The sequence below is a fragment of the Hyla sarda genome, chromosome 4 (genome assembly GCF_029499605.1).
Source record: "Hyla sarda isolate aHylSar1 chromosome 4, aHylSar1.hap1, whole genome shotgun sequence".
NCBI lineage: Eukaryota > Metazoa > Chordata > Amphibia > Anura > Hylidae > Hyla > Hyla sarda.
Genome location: NC_079192.1, coordinates 215,725,221 through 215,748,461, shown reverse-complemented (window position 1 = coordinate 215,748,461; position 23,241 = coordinate 215,725,221). Strand labels below are relative to the sequence as shown.

The 23,241-nt window shown below is 47.6% G+C and overlaps 1 protein-coding gene across 1 annotated transcript in view; it reads left to right on the top strand.

The window, feature by feature from the left end:
* Positions 1 to 4,064: 4,064 nt before the first annotated feature.
* Positions 4,065 to 23,241, top strand: part of DNAJC2 (DnaJ heat shock protein family (Hsp40) member C2) — a 91,812-nt gene continuing 72,635 nt past the window's right edge. Inside the window, exons 1-4 of the mRNA XM_056573497.1 lie at positions 4,065 to 4,254; positions 11,598 to 11,788; positions 21,474 to 21,549; positions 21,943 to 22,041. Coding sequence (XP_056429472.1) covers positions 4,197 to 4,254; positions 11,598 to 11,788; positions 21,474 to 21,549; positions 21,943 to 22,041 — 424 coding nt within the window. The 5' untranslated portion in view covers positions 4,065 to 4,196. The remainder of the gene's footprint in view (positions 4,255 to 11,597; positions 11,789 to 21,473; positions 21,550 to 21,942; positions 22,042 to 23,241) is intronic.

Genomic DNA, 23,241 nt, shown 5'->3' with positions numbered 1-23,241 from the left:
GGGCAGCTGCCCCTTTTGCCCCGCGTTAAAGACGGGCCTGGCCCCAGCGGTCAGTGAGTGACTGTCACTCACTGACTCGCTAACAGTTTCAGTTCCGGCTGGGCCCCCCTGGGCTCCTGGGTCGTCTAGTGGAGGTGTGTGTGGCCATTAGGTTCCTCACCTCCCTGCCATGCCCTGGGTGTCCCTACTTCGGCAGGGACACCAAACCGGTTTTACTGGTTCCTTGGTGGCAACTTGGCTGACGCCTAGTTGTTCGCCAGGAACATTTTCAATCCCTGAGTAGCTTCGGCGAAAGGGAAAATTGTACCTGAAACCTTGCAGGTACCTTTGGTCCCAGAGACGAAAGGTTTGGTTTATTGGGGGGGGAGGGGGATCTCTCTTTGCACTTTTTACTTGCACTTAGGTGATTTGAGAGCATGTGCCTCGGCTCTTTATACTCCTAATACCTCTCCTATACACCTTAGCCTTCTGCATTCATTTCCTGCTGCTCTGTTGCATTGTCTGGCTACCTTTAAAGAGGTTATGCGGTGGTAGTGGGGTTTTCAAAACTATGGGCATTGTGTGGGATTTAAGAAAATAATCCTTTACTCACCTTCAGCTTTATGTTATGCTCTGGTCCCCCTTTGCGATCTTCTTCCTGAGCTTCAACATGACATGTCATCCCTAGGAAGCACCTATTTTGTTATACTGCAGGTCAGCATATCACTGGTGGCAGCGATGTCCCGCCTCGGCTAGTGATTCGCTGAGTGGCAGTTTGACACATTAGGGCTTGTTGCTTCTTGGGATGTCAGTCCCGCTGCAGCTCAGAAAGATGATCACATTGGGGGAACGGAGCAGGATGCTGGAGACTCCATGGGAATGCTGGAGGAAAGTAAGGGTTTATTTATTATATTCCACATAATGGTCATAGTTTTAAAAAACTTCCCTCCTGATGGATAACCCATTTATATACACTGAAATAATTACCCATCAATTATTTTCCTCAGATCCTGAGGTTAGACTGTATAATAATATTCTATATTGGCATTTTTTTCATTTACACCATTTTAACAGTTCTGACATTTCCACAGGCAGCAATGCCAAGTATCTTTATTATTGTTTACATTTTTGTATTTATAAATTAGTCAAAGGAGGGGCTTAACTATATTTATAGATATATTTTTCTTTATTTTAGTCTCCATTTTTTAGTCCTTATAGTTGACTATTACATGTAATCTTTTAAATGCTAACACTTAAAGGGGTTATCCACCATAAGGTGATTTTAGTACGTTCCTGGCAGACAGTAATACACATGCTTAGGAAGGATCTGCGCTTGTCTTGGGGCTAAATGGCTATGTTGTGAGATTACCAGAACACTGTGGCTAGCTTTTTGTAATCTGGTATTTCCTGTTAGATTTTTCTTTTTTTGACTAATAAATAATTCCATTTTCCTCCCTCCCAAACATCAGCCACCCCACCCATTGAAACATAAATGAGCTGCATCTATTCAAAAGACCTGTGGTTTTCAATCAGGGTGCCTAAAGCTACATAGTTACATAGTTAGTACGGTCGAAAAAAGACATACGTCCATCAAGTTCAACCAGGGAATTAAGGGGTAGGGGTGTGGCGCGATATTGGGGAAGGGATGGGATTTTATATTTCTTCATAAGCATTAATGTTATTTTGTTCCAGGAATGTATCTTATCCTGTTTTAAAGCTGTTAATTTTTCCTGCTGTGACCAGTTCCTGAGGTAGACTGTTCCATAAGTTCACAGTTCTCATGGTAAAGAAGGCGTGTCGCCCCTTGAGACAAAACTTTTTCTTCTCCAGACGGAGGGAGTGCCCCCTCGTCCTTTGGGGGGGTTTAACCTGGAACAGTTTTTCTCCATATTTTTTGTATGGGCCATTAATATACTTATATACGTTTATCATATCCCCCCTTAAACGTCTCTTCTCAAGAATAAACAATTGTAACTCCTTTAATCGCTCCTCATAGCTAAGATGTTCCATGCCCCATATTAGTTTAGTCGCGCATCTCTGCCCCCTTTCCAGCTCCACAGTGTCCCTTTTATGTACAGGCGACCAAAACTGAACAGCATATTCCAGGTGAGGCCGTACCAATGCTTTATAAAGGGGGAGTATTATGTCCCTGTCCCTTGAGTCCATGCCTCTTTTTATACATGACAATATCCTGCCGGCTTTGGAAGCAGCAGCCTGACATTGCATGCTATTCTGTAGTCTGTGATCTACAAGTACACCCAGATCCTTCTCTACCAGTGACTCTGCCAGTTTAATCCCCCCTAAGACATACGATGCATGCAGGTTATTAGTACCCAGATGCATAACTTTACATTTATCCACATTGAACCTCATTTGCCAAGTGGATGCCCAGACACTTAGTCTATCCAAGTCATCTTGTAACTTATGCACATCCTCTATAGACTGTACCGTGCTACAAAGCTTGGTGTCATCTGCAAAGATAGAAACCGAGCTGTTAATACCATCCTCTATATCATTGATAAATAAATTAAACAACAGCGGGCCCAGTACTGAACCTTGGGGTACATCACTAATTACCGGGGACCAATCAGAGTACGAATCAGAGTACGAATCATTGACCACCACTCTCTGGGTACGATCCATGAGCCAGTGTTCAATCCAGTTACAATTAGCTACAATTAGCTGTTGCATTAGTTGCAGATTGATCTCTGTCCCACCAAGCGATCCCTCCACCCATTGAAGCAGACAGGCTCCCTGTCATGAACTAGTGAGGTCAGTTCTCGGCCGCATTGCAAGCTGGGAAAAATCTGAGACAACAGTCATTTTGTATGCTGTTAAAAATAAATATTGGGGTGAAAATCACAGAAGAATTGTGAGAAAATTGTCACACAGGTACAGACACTATATTATGAACTACACTAACTTTACAGCCCCTGTAGCATAGTCAAATAAAAAAAAAATCCTGGAATACCCCTTTAACAATTCTATGCCATAGCATAGCATTGATCAATGATCAGTGTCGTCTGTGATCTACTTGTATAGCCTGTCTAAGCCAATAGACTATATTAAAAAGATCCAGGATCAGCAGTACAGAGATGAGCAACCATATTTAATAACCCCCCCCCTCCAAGATTATGTTGTGGTTTATGGGACCCCATAACGCACCAGCACATGCAACTTTGATACTGTGGGTGCCGCAACTGACGACTAGGGTTAATATGGTTAATACCGGACATCAGTGTGATCGCTTTGGCGGTGAGTCTGTTAGGCTATGTTTACACTGCAGAATACCCACACATAAAGTCTCCGGGCGGACATTCCGGGCGCCAGCATAATATGACGGCACTAGGACCACGCAGGAATGCGCCATTTCATAGATGCCTATACATTCTGTGTGGAGTCTGCAGAAAGAATAAACGATTCAATCTTTCTGCAGACAAGGAATTCGGAATGTTCAAGACAGAAACATCTGGCACGGAAATTCTGCCATATGCGGAACAATGGGACTGCTCCGGAATCTCCGTGCAGAATGACAATGCAGAATTCCGTACTGAAATTCCGAGGTGTGAACATAGCCTTACCAACTAAGAAGCGAGCTCAGCTGCTACATAAAAAACAAAGAGAGACCAGAAAAAAAAACACAAGCAAAACAAAGCGACTTAGGGCTCGTTCCATTATGCCATTTTCCCTCGGGCAAGATAGAAAAGATAGGTTAATAGATCTTTTAGGGTTTTACTGCCCTTTAATATTACCCCCTTTAATATTCACAAAGGGGTGAAGAGGCCAGATAACAATGGACTCATTTTTGCATTAGTTGGGAACAGATTTGGAAACAAAAATGTGCGACATGTTCTATCCATATGTGAACCCTGCCTGAAAATGACCCCAGAAAAAAAGACTAAATCTAGCGTGTGTAGACTAAGAATTTGTAGGGTTGTGCAGGCTTTTATTCCTCATTAGTCTCTTAGTGGTTTTAGACACATGGACTAAACAAAATGTCACAGATTACATTGTGTGAAAGGTAACACAGGAAACAACGGGCTGGGGGTACACTTTTACTGGCGGTACCATTGCGACGGACGCGCGGCAGCTCGGACAGAATTCCGTGTGACACCTGTGACCTGGAAGTACTATGCGCTTCCTCCATGCGGCTTTGTGGGTGAGTGCCGGGAGCAGCAACGCACTATAGCACAGACTGTATTCCTCAGGCCGGCACCATGCTGCTAGAAGCGCCGCCAGAGCTCGGCACAGCCGTCATCCGGCCTCTCACTGCAGGTACGCCCAGGCTGCTTATGGCTTCCCCTATAAGGCCGAACGGGCGGCCGACTGCGGGGGTTACGTGGAGCCGCTCACTCAGAACAGTGGCATAAGGGAGGTGGGCTGACCTGTGGAGACGCTGGGACATAAGACCATGGTAGCAAGGAGGCTGACATATTACCAGTTACATTAGGGCCAAGCAGGGGCTGCTGCGCTCAGCTGATCAGACATTTCTAGATTCTCTGTAGAGCCGTGCTGCAGCATTGTGTAGTCTCCTCTGAGCCGCTGCAGCATTGTGTAGTCTCCTCTGAGCTGCTGCAGCATTGTGTAGTCTCCTCTGAGCCGCTGCAGCATTGTGTAGTCTCCTCTGAGCCGCTGCAGCATTGTGTAGTCTCCTCCGAGCCGCTGCAGCATTGTGTAGTCTCCTCTGAGCCGCTGCAGCATTGTGTAGTCTCCTCCGAGCCGCTGCAGCATTGTGTAGTCTCCTCCGAGCCGCTGCAGCATTGTGTAGTCTCCTCTGAGCTGCTGCAGCATTGTGTAGTCTCCTCTGAGCTGCTGCAGCATTGTGTAGTCTCCTCCTAACTGCTGCAGCATTGTGTAGTCTCCTCCGAGCCGCTGCAGCATTGTGTAGTCTCCTCCGAGCCGCTGCAGCATTGTGTAGTCTCCTCCGAGCCGCTGCAGCATTGTGTAGTCTCCTCCGAGCTGCAGCAGCATTGTGTAGTCTCCTCCTAACTGCTGCAGCATTGTGTAGTCTCCTCCTAACTGCTGCAGCATTGTGTAGTCTCCTCTGAGCTGCTGCAGCATTGTGTAGTCTCCTCCGAGCCGCTGCAGCATTGTGTAGTCTCCTCCGAGCCGCTGCAGCATTGTGTAGTCTCCTCCGAGCCGCTGCAGCATTGTGTAGTCTCCTCTGAGCTGCAGCAGCATTGTGTAGTCTCCTCCGAGCCGCTGCAGCATTGTGTAGTCTCCTCCGAGCCGCTGCAGCATTGTGTAGTCTCCTCTGAGCTGCAGCAGCATTGTGTAGTCTCCTCCGAGCCGCTGCAGCATTGTGTAGTCTCCTCCGAGCCGCTGCAGCATTGTGTAGTCTCCTCCGAGCCGCTGCAGCATTGTGTAGTCTCCTCTGAGCCGCTGCAGCATTGTGTAGTCTCCTCTGAGCCGCTGCAGCATTGTGTAGTCTCCTCCGAGCCGCTGCAGCATTGTGTAGTCTCCTCCGAGCCGCTGCAGCATTGTGTAGTCTCCTCTGAGCCGCTGCAGCATTGTGTAGTCTCCTCCGAGCCGCTGCAGCATTGTGTAGTCTCCTCTGAGCCGCTGCAGCATTGTGTAGTCTCCTCTGAGCCGCTGCAGCATTGTGTAGTCTCCTCCGAGCCGCTGCAGCATTGTGTAGTCTCCTCCGAGCCGCTGCAGCATTGTGTTGTCTCCTCCGAGCCGCTGCAGCATTGTGTAGTCTCCTCTGAGCCGCTGCAGCATTGTGTAGTCTCCTCCGAGCCGCTGCAGCATTGTGTAGTCTCCTCTGAGCCGCTGCAGCATTGTGTAGTCTCCTCCGAGCCGCTGCAGCATTGTGTAGTCTCCTCCGAGCCGCTGCAGCATTGTGTAGTCTCCTCCGAGCCGCTGCAGCATTGTGTAGTCTCCTCCGAGCCGCTGCAGCATTGTGTAGTCTCCTCCGAGCCGCTGCAGCATTGTGTAGTCTCCTCCGAGCCGCTGCAGCATTGTGTAGTCTCCTCTGAGCCGCTGCAGCATTGTGTAGTCTCCTCTGAGCCGCTGCAGCATTGTGTAGTCTCCTCCGAGCCGCTGCAGCATTGTGTAGTCTCCTCCGAGCCGCTGCAGCATTGTGTAGTCTCCTCCGAGCCGCTGCAGCATTGTGTAGTCTCCTCTGAGCCGCTGCAGCATTGTGTAGTCTCCTCTGAGCCGCTGCAGCATTGTGTAGTCTCCTCTGAGCCGCTGCAGCATTGTGTAGTCTCCTCTGAGCCGCTGCAGCATTGTGTAGTCTCCTCTGAGCCGCTGCAGCATTGTGTAGTCTCCTCTGAGCCGCTGCAGCATTGTGTAGTCTCCTCTGAGCCGCTGCAGCATTGTGTAGTCTCCTCCGAGCCGCTGCAGCATTGTGTAGTCTCCTCCGAGCCGCTGCAGCATTGTGTAGTCTCCTCCGAGCCGCTGCAGCATTGTGTAGTCTCCTCCGAGCCGCTGCAGCATTGTGTAGTCTCCTCCGAGCCGCTGCAGCATTGTGTAGTCTCCTCCGAGCCGCTGCAGCATTGTGTAGTCTCCTCTGAGCTGCTGCAGCATTGTGTAGTCTCCTCTGAGCCGCTGCAGCATTGTGTAGTCTCCTCCGAGCCGCTGCAGCATTGTGTAGTCTCCTCTGAGCTGCTGCAGCATTGTGTAGTCTCCTCTGAGCTGCTGCAGCATTGTGTAGTCTCCTCTGAGCTGCTGCAGCATTGTGTAGTCTCCTCTGAGCCGCTGCAGCATTGTGTAGTCTCCTCCGAGCCGCTGCAGCATTGTGTAGTCTCCTCCGAGCCGCTGCAGCATTGTGTAGTCTCCTCCGAGCTGCTGCAGCATTGTGTAGTCTCCTCTGAGCCGCTGCAGCATTGTGTAGTCTCCTCTGAGCTGCTGCAGCATTGTGTAGTCTCCTCCGAGCCGCTGCAGCATTGTGTAGTCTCCTCTGAGCCGCTGCAGCATTGTGTAGTCTCCTCCGAGCCGCTGCAGCATTGTGTAGTCTCCTCCGAGCCGCTGCAGCATTGTGTAGTCTCCTCTGAGCCGCTGCAGCATTGTGTAGTCTCCTCCGAGCTGCTGCAGCATTGTGTAGTCTCCTCTGAGCTGCTGCAGCATTTTGGGCCGAAAATTTAGGCTGTGCTTGGCCGAAAAAGCATTGCCCTGCCCCCCTTTTTTTAATATAGTTTTTAGTATATTTTATTATGTTTTTCTTTTTTGGGTGTGATGTGACCAAAGTCAGCAATTTTTGTGTTTGGATTTTTTTTTTTGTGTTTACATTGCAGGATCAGAAACATAATACCTACTTTAATAGTTGGGACAATTACGCATGTGGTGATACCAAATATGTTTTTTATATGGAAAATGGGAAAAGGAGGGTGATTTTAAACTTTTAATATGGATGGGGTTAATGGGTGTTTTTTTAAACTATTAACTTTTTTTTTCTTTTACACTTTATTAGTCCTCTTAGGGGACTTTAGGAGGAATCATTAGATTCCTCATACAGATCAATTGAGCTCCATAGAACTCCATTGATCTGTGCTCCTTTGGTTGAGCCTGCTTCATCCAGGCTCAATGAAACAAAGAGTGGATTACTCCCCCAAATCGTGCTGCAAGGGGGGGGGGGGCGATACATTCCACTGGACCACCAGGGAGCATTTACATGTCCCTTTTAGATGCTGCTTTCAGCTTTGACAGCAGCGATCTAAAGGGTTAATAGCCGGCTGCGGCGATCGGCGCATGTCGGCTATTAGCAGCGGCCCCCAGCTACAAGAATTAGCAGGGGGCTGCCGAGTATGGTTGTTAACCAGTTAAATGACTGACATCGGAGCAATCTCCGATGTCTGTCATTACAGGCAGGTGTCAACTGCTGATAGCAGCAGGCATCTCCCGTTTATGACGCAGACCCGACCCGACCCGTGGGCCCACGTCATGTCCGTTCACCCGACCCATAATGTACATGTTTGTCATGGGTCAGGAAGGGATTAAGCCACACACCCCGAATTTATCGGTTGAAAATTCCCTTCGCCAAAAAAAGGTGAAATTTCGGTACACCCCTATTAGTGATATCCCAGATTTTGTGGTGGTCTTGATGCTGGAGCTCAGTGCAGGAATCATTGCTAAAAGTACGGATTGTTAATGGTCACCAGATCAGATGAGTGAATAAATGATTAGAAGGGAAGATGTTCATTCACATTCACCACGTAAACAGTCTGTATGACGCCATATTCTGTGTCAAATCGGGGATCAAGTTTCTGTCTGGTTGAGAGGTTTTCCTCGTTTCTTTAGACTCCATCTGGTCACAGTTTATGACAAGAAATAACCAGCACTTACCCTGGTTGTGTGTCTGGCTGTACCAATCTCTTGGTTGAATATGTGATCAGTGGGATGTTGACACCCGGAGCCCATCTGATGTTTTCCTATGCCACATGAACGGAGCTGCAAGCAGACTGCGCTATGGCCGACATTTATCATTGTCTTTAAACTGTTTTTTTGTGTCTACAAAAGGAGCAAGCAGGGTTTATTTTTTATTTGCGCCTTTTGGTTTACACATTTCTGCTGATTTTGAGTTGCAATACACATGATAGGGAAGGGTTTTATGAACTGCACCTTTTTGTGAAAAGGCACAAAAATGGCGCAAAGCCACTGGAAAGTCTCTAAAACTACACCAGCCCAGACTTAGCTTTTTGGTGTATGTGAAGAGAGAAATTTCAGAAAACGTGACCTGCAAAAAATGTCTCAAATGTTCTGTGACCATTTAATAAATCTGGTGCTCCTACACATTACCAGCACACAAAAAAAGGTGTAGAAAAATGCTTCACTTACACCTACAATGATAAATTCCGACCTATATGTTGTGTAGTGACTATGCTGGGTTATTGTAGTTGAGCTCCTATTGAAGTGAGCTCCAGTAACCCAGCACTACCACCACATAGGGGAGCTGTCTGTCTCTGCCTCTGTTCGCTGTGGACAAACAGATGAAGTGCAGAATGCCAAGTTTTGCTGACAGCTGACCAGTAGGGGTGCCAAGAGTCTGACTCCCCACCAGTCAAATATTGATGGCCTATCCTGAGGATATAAAATCAATCAAAAAGTCCTGGAAAACCTCTTTAATTTGCTCTGTTCATATCTGTTTCCACAATGCATGCAGTCCCCAATACTCCACATTGATTTATAATGGGTTATGTCAAGGTGTTTCGTTTGGAGGAGGAAAATACTTCTGCACACCATCTTAAAGGCCCAAACACTACTTATTTTCCAAACAGAATGCCAATATTGTGTGGCATCCTTCTATTGTTTTAAATGGGATGCGGCTGCACCAGTCACAGTACAGAATTTCCACAGCGGATGTTCTGCTGTGGAAATTCCGGATCCCAGACCTTGGCAAAAGTATGAACATGATAATTTTTTCATCAGAGACCACTTGGAAATGCATTGCTGCCTATGGAAATGGTGAATTTCCGAGTGGTCATAGTACTGGTTTTGTTCTGCTGGCACCTGCTACAGATGGAATCTCCGCCAGGAATATCTTTAAACGGAGATTCCTCAGTGGGAATGAGCTATATTGTACGACTGCATGCTCGTGTGCTGTCTCATAGACAGTCCTGCGGAATTCTGCCCAAAGAATGAACTTGTTTATTCTTTGGCGAACATCTTTCGCGGGCGGAATTCCGCTACAGTAGTTCTGCAGTGTGCATGCGTGCTGACACCACTGGCGGGCGCTACATCCCGTGTTGCGTCTGAAGATCCGCCTGGCTGCGTAATGACGTGGGGAGATGTTGTGAGATACTTGCTGGGGACAGTGCGCATTCGCCGGATCGGAAGCCAATATGGCGTTCCGGAAACCACAGACAAACTCGCTTTATTAGGCAGCCACACACAGAATATGGTAGCCCCCTGAGGAAAGAGTGAAAGTGCACTCGGGACGTTAGGAGGGCACATTTTGCCATAGCATGTGTCAGTAATCCTTATATGAGCAGTTGTACATGTATTTGATGCACTTTATTATATGGGTAAAGGTGGGTCAGAGCTTATTATGGTTGCAAAAGTTTTTCTGACCAGTCTCTGCTGCTAGATTTGTGATATGTTTACATTGGGCTCATACCATCGGGGCCGATACCAGGTATTTGCATGGTATCGGGGTCTCGTCTAATGTCCCTGATACCAAATCCGATATCTGGTGGAGTGCTCCGCTCTACTGCCCCGTTCTGCCATCCACATCACTACCCCGTTCTGCCATCCGCATCATGGCGTCTTATGGAGGAGCATGTGACACACACGTCACTCCACTGCGCCCAGTGTAACGCTACGGAGGAAGCAGAGTGATGTGTATGTCACATGCTCCTCCATAAGAAGCTATGATGCTGAAGGCAGAACGGGGCAGCGGCAGTGATGAGTACGGGGCTGCAGAGCGGCGACACCAGACAGGTGTAAGTGAGGAACTACAAGGGGGTTCCTGCTATCTACAAGGGGGAGGCCTGCGATCTACAGGGGGGGGGGGCTTATTGCTACAATGGGGGGACTGCGGTCTACAGGGGGGCTGCTACTAATGTCTGCACCTGTCTATACTCCCTACTATTAAAGGCAATCTTACAGCAGAGTCACCTGCACGAACTTGAATTTATAGGTAGACCTGGTTTCTACCGCTGCTCACCATGTGATCATCGGTGCAATTGCTCCGGAGACATCGGTTTCGCCGCCAATGCAAACTCCCTGTTCTGCCCAATGGAGAAGAGAGAAATCTTGTCTCATACTACAGCAGCCGCCTCCATTGCACACAACAAGGACCCACATATCATATGGTAAACAGCGCCAGAAACCGGGTCACCCTGGTGTCAGATTCCCTTTACAATAAAAGTACTTGTTTTATTGTATACTAGCTTCGCTCGCGTTAAATTTGGGGTAACATAGATTTACTTTTTATGATCCTATATAATGAGGCCGCTCTGGGTAAAGTCTACGGGCATCCAAACAACCCGAAACATTGCATCTGCTGTTTCATGGAATTGAACATCGACATCCTTTGAGGACTTTTACCAAGTCTGCACGCAGGGGAACCCGCCTTCTCTCGCTGCTTATATACTGCCAACAGTCCTTGTATCCCGACCTCCTATCCCGTCCTGTAATATGTGCACCAGGTATTGAAATAGCTCCAGCCGTATGGAAGTTATGTGGGAACATACATTTCCCAATGATTTGCATGGGACTTTGAACAAAAACCCCGACCCTCACAAATGGGGGTAGTTAAGGGTTAAATTAACTATCCTATATTTTAAGTGGACATATAAGTAACATGTGACCAAGTATTATCGAAATATCTCCAGCCATTTGGAAGTTATATATTTCCCATAGACTTGTATGGGACTTTAAAAAAATAAAAATAAATAAACAACCCCTTTTCTCACCCCCTTAAGGGTGGAATTTCGAAAAATCCTTTCTTATTCCTTGTCTACGTCTTAAAAACACCTGTGCAAAAATTCAGGTTTCTAGGTCCAAGGGTTTAGGCTGGGCGTTGATGAGTCAGTGAGTCAGGTCTTCTCCTTTTATATATAAGATTTATATGCAGGTTTCCCGCTGCTAGTAATAGCGTGTGATCGCACCCTTACAGATGATTTCCATTCTGCTCTGTGTTTCCTAAGCCACTTGTGTGTGTTCTCTTATTGCAGCCTCATTGCTGTGCCAGGTTGAACCAGTGGGACGATGGTTTGAAGCTTTCATTAAACGCAGGAATAGAAATGTGTCGGCCTCATTTCAAGAGCTGGAGGATGAGAAGGAGACCTCCGAAGAGTCTGAGGATGAAGAGTTTCAGCTAGAAGAATTTGCACTTTTGAAAACCCTTGATCCTAAAGACTGGAAGGTTAGTACTTGTCATTTATGTAAAGAAACCATTGTATCATGAAAAGTTAAGCAACTTTTTATATACTTTCCGTGTTAAGTTCATAAAGTTCTTAATTTTAACCCTGTTTGCAGTCATTAAATGTTAATACTCTTAGGCTTGTGTCACATCACATCCGTGGAGCACACTGGAAAAATCCTCTGATGTATAAACATCAATGGAGGACATTTATCATTGTTGTATTTGGAAAGTGAGTTTTGACGTAATTTATTTATTTATTTATTTTGGTTTTGCTTATGTGCAACATATTTATCATACTATCAAGGGGAGTTCATAAATTTGGCACACATAAGAGAAAAACAATAAATCACTTCAGACCACTACTTTGCATGATTCCTCCTCTCCTCTGCAACTTTTCTGCACAAAAAGTCTTGGTTGCAACTTTTTGTAAGACTTTTTTAAAGTGCTCTCCAAAGGCCTTTTTGGCTTTGACTTTTTTTTTTATTGTCTACGTGCAACATTAACGCTTCATAAATTAGCAACCACTGCAAAGTTAAAATTGAAAGTTTCTTAGGTAAGGCTGCTTGCTACTTTTTGCAAAAAATTGGCTTCGGCGCATATGTGACACTTTGTGAGCCTGAAGTAAGCTTTTGGAAGACATCAGAGGGCTTCAAAGTATAGCAGCAATTTTCTAATTTTTCACAAAACTTTCTAAATCTGAATTTTTCAGGGACCAGTTCAGTTTTGAAGTGGATTTGAAGGACCTTCATATTAGAAATACCCCCTAAATGATGCCATTATAAAAACTTCACCCCTCAACGTATTCAAAATGACATTCAGAAAGTGTGTTAACCCTTTAGGTGTTTCACAGGAATAGCAAGCAGCAAAGTGAAGGAGAAAATTCAAAATCTGCATTTTTTACTCTCGCATGTTCTTGTAGACCCAGTTTTTGAATTTTTATAAGGGGTAAAGGGAGAGACATCCCCCCAAAATTTGTAACCCAATTTCTTTCGAGTAAGGAAATACCTCATATGTGTATGTCAAGTGTTCGGCGGACACAGTAGAGGGCTCAGAAGGGAAGGAGAAACAATGGGATTTTGGAGAGTGAATTTTCTGAAATAGGTTTTGGGAGGCATGTCACATTTAGGAAGCCCCTATGGTGCCAGAACAGCAAAAAAAAAAAAAACCACGTGGCATACTATTATGGAAACTACACCCCTCAAGGCACGTAACAAGGGGCCCAGTGAGCCTTAACACCCCACAGGTGTTTCACGACTTTTCGTTAAAGTCGGATGTGTAAATATATATATATATTTTTTTCCACTAAAATGTTGGTTTTCCCCCAAATTTAAAATTTTTACAAGGGGTAATAGGAGAAAAAGCCCCCCCAAAATTTACGAAAATACCCCATATGTGGCCCTAAACTGTTGCCTTGAAATACGACGGGCTCCGAAGTGAGAGAGCGCTATGCGCATTTGAAGACTAAATAACGGATTTGCATAAGGACGGAACCGGATGCAAGAATTACACTTGCCTCCCATACCAAAAATACCCTATGGCAGTGTTTCCCAAACAGGGTGCCTCCAGCTGTTGCAAAACTTCCAGCATGCCTGGAAAGTCAATCGCTGTCCGGCAATACTGGGAGTTGTCTTGCAACAGCTGAAGGCTCCGTTTTTATTTTTTGGGGGGTGGGGGGGGGGGGTGACTGTGTAGGGGTATGTGTGTATGTAGCGTTTTACTTTTTAGTTTTTGTAATGTAGTATAGTGTAGTGTTTTTAGAGTACACTCACGCGGCCGGGGTGTACAGTGAGCTTCCCGCTGGGAGTTTGAGCTGCGGCGGAAAATTTGCTGCATCTCAAACTTGTAGCAAGAAGCGCGCTGTAGACCCCGGCCGTGTGAATGTACCCTGTACATTCACATGGGGGGGTGCTCAAACCTCAAACTTTGGCTGTCAGTGCATGCTGGGGGTTGAAGTTATGCAACAGCTGGAGGCACACTGGTTGCAAAACACAGAGTTTGCTACTTAACTCAGTGTTTCACAACCAGTGTGCCTCCAGCTGTTGCAAAACTACAACTCCCTGCATGTACGGTCTATCAGTGCATGCTGGAAGTTGTAGTTTGCAACAGCTGGAGGCACACTGGTTGCGAAACACTGTTGGGTAACAAACTTCGCAACCAGTGTGCCTTCAGCCGTTGCAAAAACTACAACTCTCAGCATGCAGTGACAACTGAGGGCATGCTGGGACTTGTAGTTATGCAACAGCTGGAGGCATACTACTAACACTACCAGCATGCCCTTTGGCTGTCCGTGCATGCTGGGGATTGTAGTTATGCAACATCTGGAGGCACACTGGTTGCAAAACACTGAGTTTGTTACTTAACTCAGTGTTTCCCAAAAAGGGTGCCTCCAGCTGTTTCAAAACTGCAACTCCCAGCATGCACGGACAGCCAAAAGACATGTTGGGAGTTAGTTTTACAACATCTGGAGGGTCCCAGTTTGGTGACCACTGTGCAGTGGTGTCCAAGCTGTAGCCCTCCAGATGTTGCAAAACTTCAACTCCAAGCATGCCCAGACTGTCAAGGCATGCTGGGAGTTGTAGTTCTGCAACACCTGAAGGGCCAGATGTTACAGAACTACACCTCCCAGCATGCCCGGACTGTCTGGGCATGCTCGGAGTTGTAGTTTTGCAACATCTGGAAGGGCTACAGTTTGGATACCACTGAACAGTGGTCTCCAAACTGTGGGCCTCCAGATGTTGCAAAACTACAACTCCCAGCATGCCCAGACAGCCTTTGGCTGTCTGTGCTTGCTAGGAGTTGTAGTTTGGCAACTCCTGGAACGCAGCAGTGAAGATCACTTAGGGCTGATCTTTACTGCTGCGTGCGCCGCTGCCTCCATCGGTCCCACGCTGCCTGTCCCGATCCTGCCGCCAGTCCCGCTGCGATCGTCGGTCCGGGTGTGAGGTGAGATTTCCGAACCTGTCCACCATCTTCCCCATACCACCAGTCTGATTGGTCCCCAGCTGCATAGTGTCATCGGTCAGCATTCCAGAACAGCTGAGATGACGTTTCTATCACCATGTCAACGGACATGGTGATAGAAAATGTATTGGACGTGTATACACGTCCATTTGCGTTAAATCACAGGAAAAATGGATGTGTATACACGTCCATTTGCGGGAACGGGTTAAATGCAATGGACCTATAGACTTTTATATGCTAATATATCCTAAAATGATGTCCTTTGGGATATGTTGGAATTCAGCAGCAGTCAGCTCTAAATTTTAGTATTTTATGAAAAGATTTTTTTTAAATACTTACAGTTAAGACATATTGTAGACTCTCTTAAATGGTGTAAATCACAAGCACGCCCCCCTTATGAAGTTTACCGTATATACTCGAGTAAAAGCAGAGTTTTTCAGCACAATTTTTCGTGCTGAAAACGCCCCCCTCGGCTTATACTCGAGTGAACTCTCCGCCTGTCAAGCCCTTCTCAGTGGTCTTCTACCTGCGAATCTCCAGATGTTGCTGTCCGGGCATGCTGGTAGTTGTAGTTTTGAAACCTCTGGAGGTCCGCAGGTTGAAGACCACTGCGGCCTTGGTCATCATCCAGCCCCCCACCTTTTGTTTTGTACTCACCTCCCCTCGGCGGGAAGTTAGAGTGAGCTGGTCCGGGCCATCTATGCTGCAGGGACCATCCGGTGGGGAGGCTTAGTCGTTGCGGGCTGTCCATTTTCACCGGGGGGCCCTCTTCTCCGCACTTCGGGCCTGCCCCGGACTAGTGATGTTGCCTTGACGACGACGCACAGGGATGCTGCGCATGAATGTCTCTGTGCGTCGTCGTCAAGGCAATGTCACCAGTCCGGGCAGGCCCGAAGCGTGGAGAAGAGGGCCCCTTTGTGAAAATGGACAGCCCGCAACGACTAAGCCTCCCCACCGGACGGTCCCTGCAGCAGAGATGGCCCGGAACAGCTCACCCTAACTTCCCGCCGAGGGGAGGCGAGTACAAAACAAAGGGGGGGGGGGGGCCTGGATGATGACTAAGGCCGCAGTGGTCTTCAACCTGCGGACCTCCAGAGGTTTCAAAACTACAACTCCCAGCATGCCTGCACGGCAGATGGCTGTCCGGCATGCTGGGAATTGTAGTTTTGCAACCTCTGGAGGTCCGCAGGTTGAAGACCACTGATGAAGGGATTGACAGGCGGTGATGATGAAGGAGGGGGTGATGACGGAGGCTGCAGTGGTCACTTAAGGACCCTGCGGACAAGAAAATGGAAATTTTGGCGAAGTCCGCTTTTGAAGCAGCTGGGTCCTCCCTGCTTCCCACCTTTGCTTCCGTTTGGGTGGCCAAGGTGGTGTCTGTTTGGGCTTCCCAGCTTCGCCAGGGTATCCTTTCTGGTGTTACCAGGGAGGACCTGGCCGATGCAGCTCTCCAGCTCTCCCAGGCTGGCGATTTTCTCCGTTCTGCAGCTTTGGAATCTGCTCGCTGCTTGGCCTTTGCCTCGGCTAACTTGGTCGCTATTCGTCAGGCCATGTGGCTGAAGGCGTGGGACGCCGACGCAGCTTCTAAAAGATCACTAACGGAGTTGCCTTTTTCTGGTTCCCGGCTCTTTGGCAAACAGTTGGATGAAATTACTTCCGAAGCTACTTGGGGCAAAAGTTCTTTGCTTCCGCAGAACAAACCTCATCGCTCTGAACCCCGTCGGAAAACGTTGTCCTTTCGTCCCTTTCAGCCGTTTGCATCGGGTCGCCCTTCAAAACAGGTGCACCCTCCCTCTCGGGAAAACCCCCTCATTGACTGTCTCTTTTTCGAGATGTCTGGTTGGCACAGGTCCAGGACTCTTGGGTACGAGATGTCATTTCAGGGGGTTATCGGATAGAATTAGTTTCCATCCCCAAAAACCGTGTCTTTCGCTCCCGGCCCCCTTCTTTGGCAGCAGCCTTTCAGGTCGCTTTACGCTCTCTCCTCTCTCAGGGAGTAATAGTGCCAGTTCCATCAGAAGAACTGGGTTCAGGGTTCTACTCGAACCTCTTTGTCGTACCCATAAAGGAGGGCTCGGTTCGCCCCATTCTGGACCTCAAGTTACTCAATTGCCATCTGCGTCTCCGACGTTTTCGGATGGAGTCTCTCCGGTCTGTGGTGGCCTCCATGGACCAGGGCGAATTTCTTCGGTAGACATCCGGGACACATCTTCAGATCCCTATCTTCCCGGCTCATCAGCGTTTCCTTTGTTTCACTGTCCCGGAGGGTCATTTTCATCGACGTCCTTCGGTGCCGGAGGATCTCGGTTCTCCCATACCTGGACGACCTCTTGATCAAGGGCCCGTCTCGCTCCGAGAATTTGGAGAGTCTTCAGATCACGCTGCAGACCCTGACCTCCTTCGGCTGGGTGATCAACTGGGAGAAGTCACATCTGTCTCCTTCCCAGTCTCTGATTTTCCTGGGTCTCCTTTTCGACACAGCGGCAGCCCGGGTCCATATTTCCTTGGACAAACGGCGCTCTCTACAGCTCGGGGTCCGTCGCCTGCGACGCCCCTCCCCATTTCCGATTCGTTTCTGTATGGAGGTCTTGGGCCGGATGGTGGCTGCCATGGAGGCAGTCCCCTTCGCTTAGTTCCATTATCGCTCTCTCCAACTAGCCATCTTTGTCCCTGGATCGCCGGATACTTTTGCCTCTGTCGGTTCGGCGGTCCCTGCTTTGGTGGCTCCATTCTCCCCCCCTTCTTCTGGGGAGGTCTTTACTCCCTGTTCAGTAGCAGATTGTCACTACCGATGCGAGTCTCCTGGGATGGGGAGGTGTGTTTCGGGACCTGACTGTCCAGGGTCGCTGGTTTCCTCAGGAAACCTGCCTTCCCATCAATCTCGTAGAGCTTCGGGCAATTTTTCTTTGCCTCCTTCACTGGGAGACTCTCTTGCAGGTTCGGCCGGTCCGTATCCAGTCGGACAACACGACAGCTGTTGCATACATCAATCGCCAAGGCGGTACTCGGAGTCACTTGGTGATGGAGGAGCTCTTCAAGATTCTACTCTGGGCCGAGGCTCGGGTTCCTGCTCTCTCGGCGATCCACATCCCAGGGGTGGACAATTGGGAGGCGGACTTTCTCGGACGCTCTTCAGCAGATCCGGGGGAGCGGTCCCTCCACCCGGATCTGCAACCACCACTCAGAGCTGCAACCTTTGGGGGGACCCCGAATGTGGATCTTTTCTCTTCTCGCCACAACAGGAAAGTCCCTTTCTTTGTAGCGAAGTCTCGGGACCCATGGACCTTGGCGGTGGACGCTCTAGTCATCCTGTGGTAGTCTTTCCGTCTCACTTACCTGTTTCCACCTCTTCACCCCCCCCCCCCTCCTGCCCAGAGTTCTAAGGGAAACTCAAGGCGGAGGGCGTTCCAGCCATTCTAGTGGCTCCAGATTGGCCCAGACGCGCCGACGTGGTTCAGCTGGTCGACGACGTCCCACAGCGTCTTCCGCTAAGGTCCGATCTTCTTTCTCAGGGTCCTCTTTGCCACCCCAATTTACTGTCGCTGTATTTGACGGCGTGGCGGTTGAAAACGCGGTATTGTGGTCACGAGGGTTCTCTTCCGAGGTTATTCGTACCGTGCTGCGGGCGCGGAAACCTTCTTCTGCCAGGATCTATTACCGTACCTGAAAGACTTATTTTCGCTGGTGCGAAGCGCAGGCTGTGTCTACGGTGGTGTTTTTTCTTTTCCGCGCCTTCTCGCTTTTCTTCAGTAGGGGCTGGACCAATCTTTGACCCTCAGTTCTCTTAAGGGTCAGGTGTCTGCTCTCTATTCTTTTCCAATGGCAGTTGGCCTCTAATCCCCATGTCCGCACTTTTTTGCAGGGTGTGGCCCATGAGGCTCCACTTTTCAGGTCTCCCACTCCTCAGTGGGATCTCAATCTTTTGCTTGGAGCTTTGAGAGAGGCTCCATTCGAACCCCTTAGGGGGAGGCCTCTCTTCGTATCCTTTCGTGGAAGGTCGCCTTCCTCATTGCCATCACTTCTATTAGGCGGGTCTCTGAGTTGGCGTCTCTTTCCTGTCGTCCCCCTCTTTTGGTGCTTCTTCAGGACAAGGTGGTTTTTCGTCCACTTCCTTCTTTTTTGCCAAAAGTGGTTTCTTCTTTTCATGTGAACGAAGAGATTGCTCTTCCTTTTTGTCCCTCCCCTGCCAATGCCAGGGAACGTTCTCTTCACACCCTTGATGTGGTACGGGCTGTCTGGACCTACCTTTCGGTCACCTCCTCTTTTCGGCAGGGTGACTCTCTTTTTTTTTTGTGATCCCTGAGGGAGGTCGCAAGGGTCTTCTGACTTCCAAGGCGACCATTTCTAGGTGGATTCGCTCTGCCATTTCGGAATCGTATCCTCCCTTTCGAGTGATTGCGCACTCCACGCGTTCTGTGGGGGCTTCTTGGGCTCTCCGCAATAGGGCTTCGGCTATGCAGGTTTGTAAGGCGGCCACCTGGTCATCCTTGCATACTTTCACCAAGTTCCACCAAGTGCATACTTTTGCGTCGGCTGACACCAGTTTGGGCCGCAAGGTGTTGCAGGCTGCAATGGCTTCATCCTCTGCTGGATTTTGAGTTGTGTTTTTTTCTTCCCACCCCGGGGACTGCTTTGGTACGTCCCATGGTCTGTGTCCCCCCAATGGTTTCTTTCGTTAGTTTTTTATCTGTTTCCCTTGGACTGCTGCTGTTTTTTTCTTTTGTTGTCGGTTGCCTCCTACTGCTTTAGGACTAAACTGATTAGCTCCGGTTAGTAGGCGGGGTATATCCTGCCAGGAGGGGCCGAACTTTTTTTGTTTGCCTAGTGTCAGTGCCTCCTAGTGGCAAGAGCATATACCCACGGTCTGTGTCCCCCAATGGATCATCCGAGAGAGAGATTTTACGGTAAGCATAAAAAATCTACTTATCTGAGGCATATGCCCATTTAATATTATTTAAAACTCTATGCCCCCACCATTTTCAACAAAAATAAGAGGATCTTGGTCCTAGTTTTACACAAGAAGAATGGGAGTTTTTCAGTTTGCCCTTTAGAGTCTCCCACTGCAATAATCATATAGATATCTCTAGAAAGCTACTATATAGATGGCACTGGGTGCCACTAAGGCTAAATCAAATTACACATGAAGCCTCAAAATATTGCTGTAGATGTAAATCTGAAGTTGGTTCTTCCGTCATATATGGTGGGATTGTGGTGAAATCCAAAAGTTCTGGGACCAGGTTTTTCTATTAATTAATAAGATTGTTGGTCAATGTAAATGGGGGCTGGAAGTAGCACTACTGTCGCTAACAACAAATGCTCTGTTGATCCCTGAATTAACAATAATAACACACATATTTTATTTGTGGCATGTACCCAAATAGCCAGGAGATGGAAAACAGAAGATATTCCAAATATTGTTGAGCTGCAGAATATTGTACATAGGAATTATAGGATAGAGGGCTTGATAGCACAAAATACCCTAAGTAATAGAACATATGAACAGAATTGGAGACTATGGAAATTATTTAGATGTACCAATTGGTTACCCCATGATGGTAAATAAGCTATGCTGTAATGTTAGATTTAGAAAGTAGCAGGTATACCCACTAACCTCTGGTCATAAAAACAGGGAACAGTAGTTATGGAAGAGATGATATGAATGAGTGTGAATTATCCCCTTGTTCTGTGTTCTCCTGCTTTGCAGGTGGTTATGTTTGTATTGTTTGTGTTTGTTTTTCTTTTGTGATAAAAATAATAATTCTCCTGCTTTGCAGGTGGTTATGTTTGTATTGTTTGTATTTGTTTTTCTTTTGTGATAAAAATAATAAAAAATAATTGTTAAGCAGCAGCCAACTGCACTTTTTCAATACAATTGGATAAAAAAAATATAAACAGTTGAGTAGTTGCCCATAGCAGTCAATCAGATTGCATTATTTTTAGTTTTAAGGCCTTTGAAAAATGATTGGTTGCTAACTCCTCCACTCTTCCTCTGCACAAGATTTGATAAATCCCCCCCCCACGTGTGTTATCAAAATAAAAAGATATAAACTGATTAATTATATAATATATATATTAGGGATCGACCGATATCGTGTTTTTCTTTTTTTGGGGCCGATACCGATAATCTGTGACCTTTCAGGCCGATAACCGCTAACTTATACCGGTATAAGTTATCGGCTATTACGCCACCCCTCCCCCCCCCCCCCCCCCCGGCCCCACAGAAGCCGCAGCAGATCAATGATTTAAAGCGGGCGCTTTAAATCATTGAACTGCAGTGGCTTTTGCGAGGCCAGAGACCGCCGCCCGCTTCCCTCCCTCTGCCTGTCCTGGGGTCCTCCCAAGTCCAATCACCACCACCGCTGCTGCCCCATTGCCTCCCACATCCCCGGTGACGTCACGTTGAGGACGTCACTCGTCATTGCGCTGCGCAGCGCTCCGCAGGATGTCGCAGGAGCCAGAAGTAGCGCGGACCCCGGGAACAGGTAATTATTAAATCGGGGATGGGGGAGGCAATGGGGCAGCGGCAACGGCGGTGGTGGTCTCTGGCCGGGGAGGCGGGGGCGGGGCATTATCGGCATATCGGCAAGGTAATTGCCGATACCGATAATATCCAAAATCGTGAATATCGGACGATTATATCAGTCAAACCGATAATCGGTCGAGTTTTTCACTTTATGGTACCAACATTTACTGCAGTTGGAAAATTTGTGTTTGTTTTTTTTAGAACCAGGACCATTATGCAGTGCTTGGACTGAGGAATCTGAGGTACAAGGCTACACAGAAGCAGATTAAAGCAGCTCGTAAGTGAAAAAAAGGAAAGAACTACTGCTCTGTGGATGAATGTATTTCTTTATCCTGTTAGACAATATACTGAATTATAACAGCCCAGATTTAGCAATCTGTCTGAGAGAAACTGAAGTGATTTGCCCATAGAAACCAATCACCAATGTGATTGGTTTCTTGGTTTCTCTGGGAAAATCACTTCAGTTTTTCGATTCAGACAGATTCATAAGTATAGGCCAGAATGTTGTAAGCATCTATTCTTTTCCTAGTAGCAAGTAGTATGTAAAGTTTTGATTATTTTCAGCTCTTCATCTGCTATGAAGATATATAATGACATTGCTACAGAATTTTGGACCTTAAAACAATACTAAGTTGAAAGGTGCAATTAACTTTTTATTATTTGTGTTCAGATAAAGCAATGGTTTTGAAACACCACCCCGATAAGAGAAAAGCAGCAGGAGAACAAATTGTTGAAGGTGATAATGACTATTTCACATGCATTACTAAAGGTAAGCTTTCCAGAGAGTGAACACTCGTTTATGCTTTGCACTAACTTTTAAGTCATAATCACCATGCCTTCATTAACTTTCAGAACCTGTGATATTTCAGTCTGCAACTTGCGGGGGTTTCTTTCTTTCATACACAGCAAGTGTGATTTCCCCCTTATGCCATGGGTGTACCCTTTTCCCTATCTGAATGCTGATACCAAACAGCTTGTATAAACTGTCCTTCCCAAAAGCTTGAATGCTTTTTCCCTATATACACACTCTCTAATATGCCTAACCCTGGATAGGACAAGAGAGAGTCAGGAGCAGTGTGTTGTGACATCTTATGTCAGAATTAGCTGGACATCCAGCTGTATGTAAAGGAGTTAAGTAGACTCTAGACCAGTGATGGCGAACCTTTTTGAGCCCGAGTACCCGAACCGTAATGCACGCCAACTTTTTTCCCCTCAAAGTGCCAGCACAGCAATTAAATCAGAATACACATTAGCTTGGCAGTATAGTTCCCCCACATTAGGTGCAGTATAGTTCCCCCACATTAGGTGCAGTATAGTTCCCCCACATTAGGTGCAGTATAGTTCCCCCACATTAGGGTTGGCAGTATAGTCCCCCCCCCCCCCACATTAGGGTTGGCAGTATAGTTCCCCCCACAAGGTTGGCAGTAAACTTCCTCCCACAAGGTTGGCAGTATACTTTCCCCCTACCCCCCCAGCCCCCCCCCCCCCAAACAAGGTTGGCAGTATAATTCCCCCCCAAACAAGGTTGGCAGTATAATTCCCCCCCAAACAAGGTTGGCAGTATAATTCCCCCCCAAACAAGGTTGGCAGTATAATTCCCCCCCAAACAAGGTTGGCAGTATAATTCCCCCCCCAAACAAGGTTGGCAGTATAATTCCCCCCCCACAAGGTTGGCAGTATAATTTCCCCCCCCACAAGGTTGGCAGTATAATCCCCCCCCCCCACAAGGTTGGCAGTATAATTCCCCCCCCCAAAAGGTTGGCAGTATAATTCCCCCCCCCCCCCCACAAGGTTGGCAGTATAATTCCCCCCCACAAGGTTGGCAGTATAATTCCCCCCCACAAGGTTGGCAGTATAATTCCCCCCCACAAGGTTGGCATTATAATTCCCCCCCACAAGGTTGGCAGTATAATTCCCCCCCCCCACAAGGTTGGCAGTATAATTCCCCCCCCCCCCCCCCAAGGTTGGC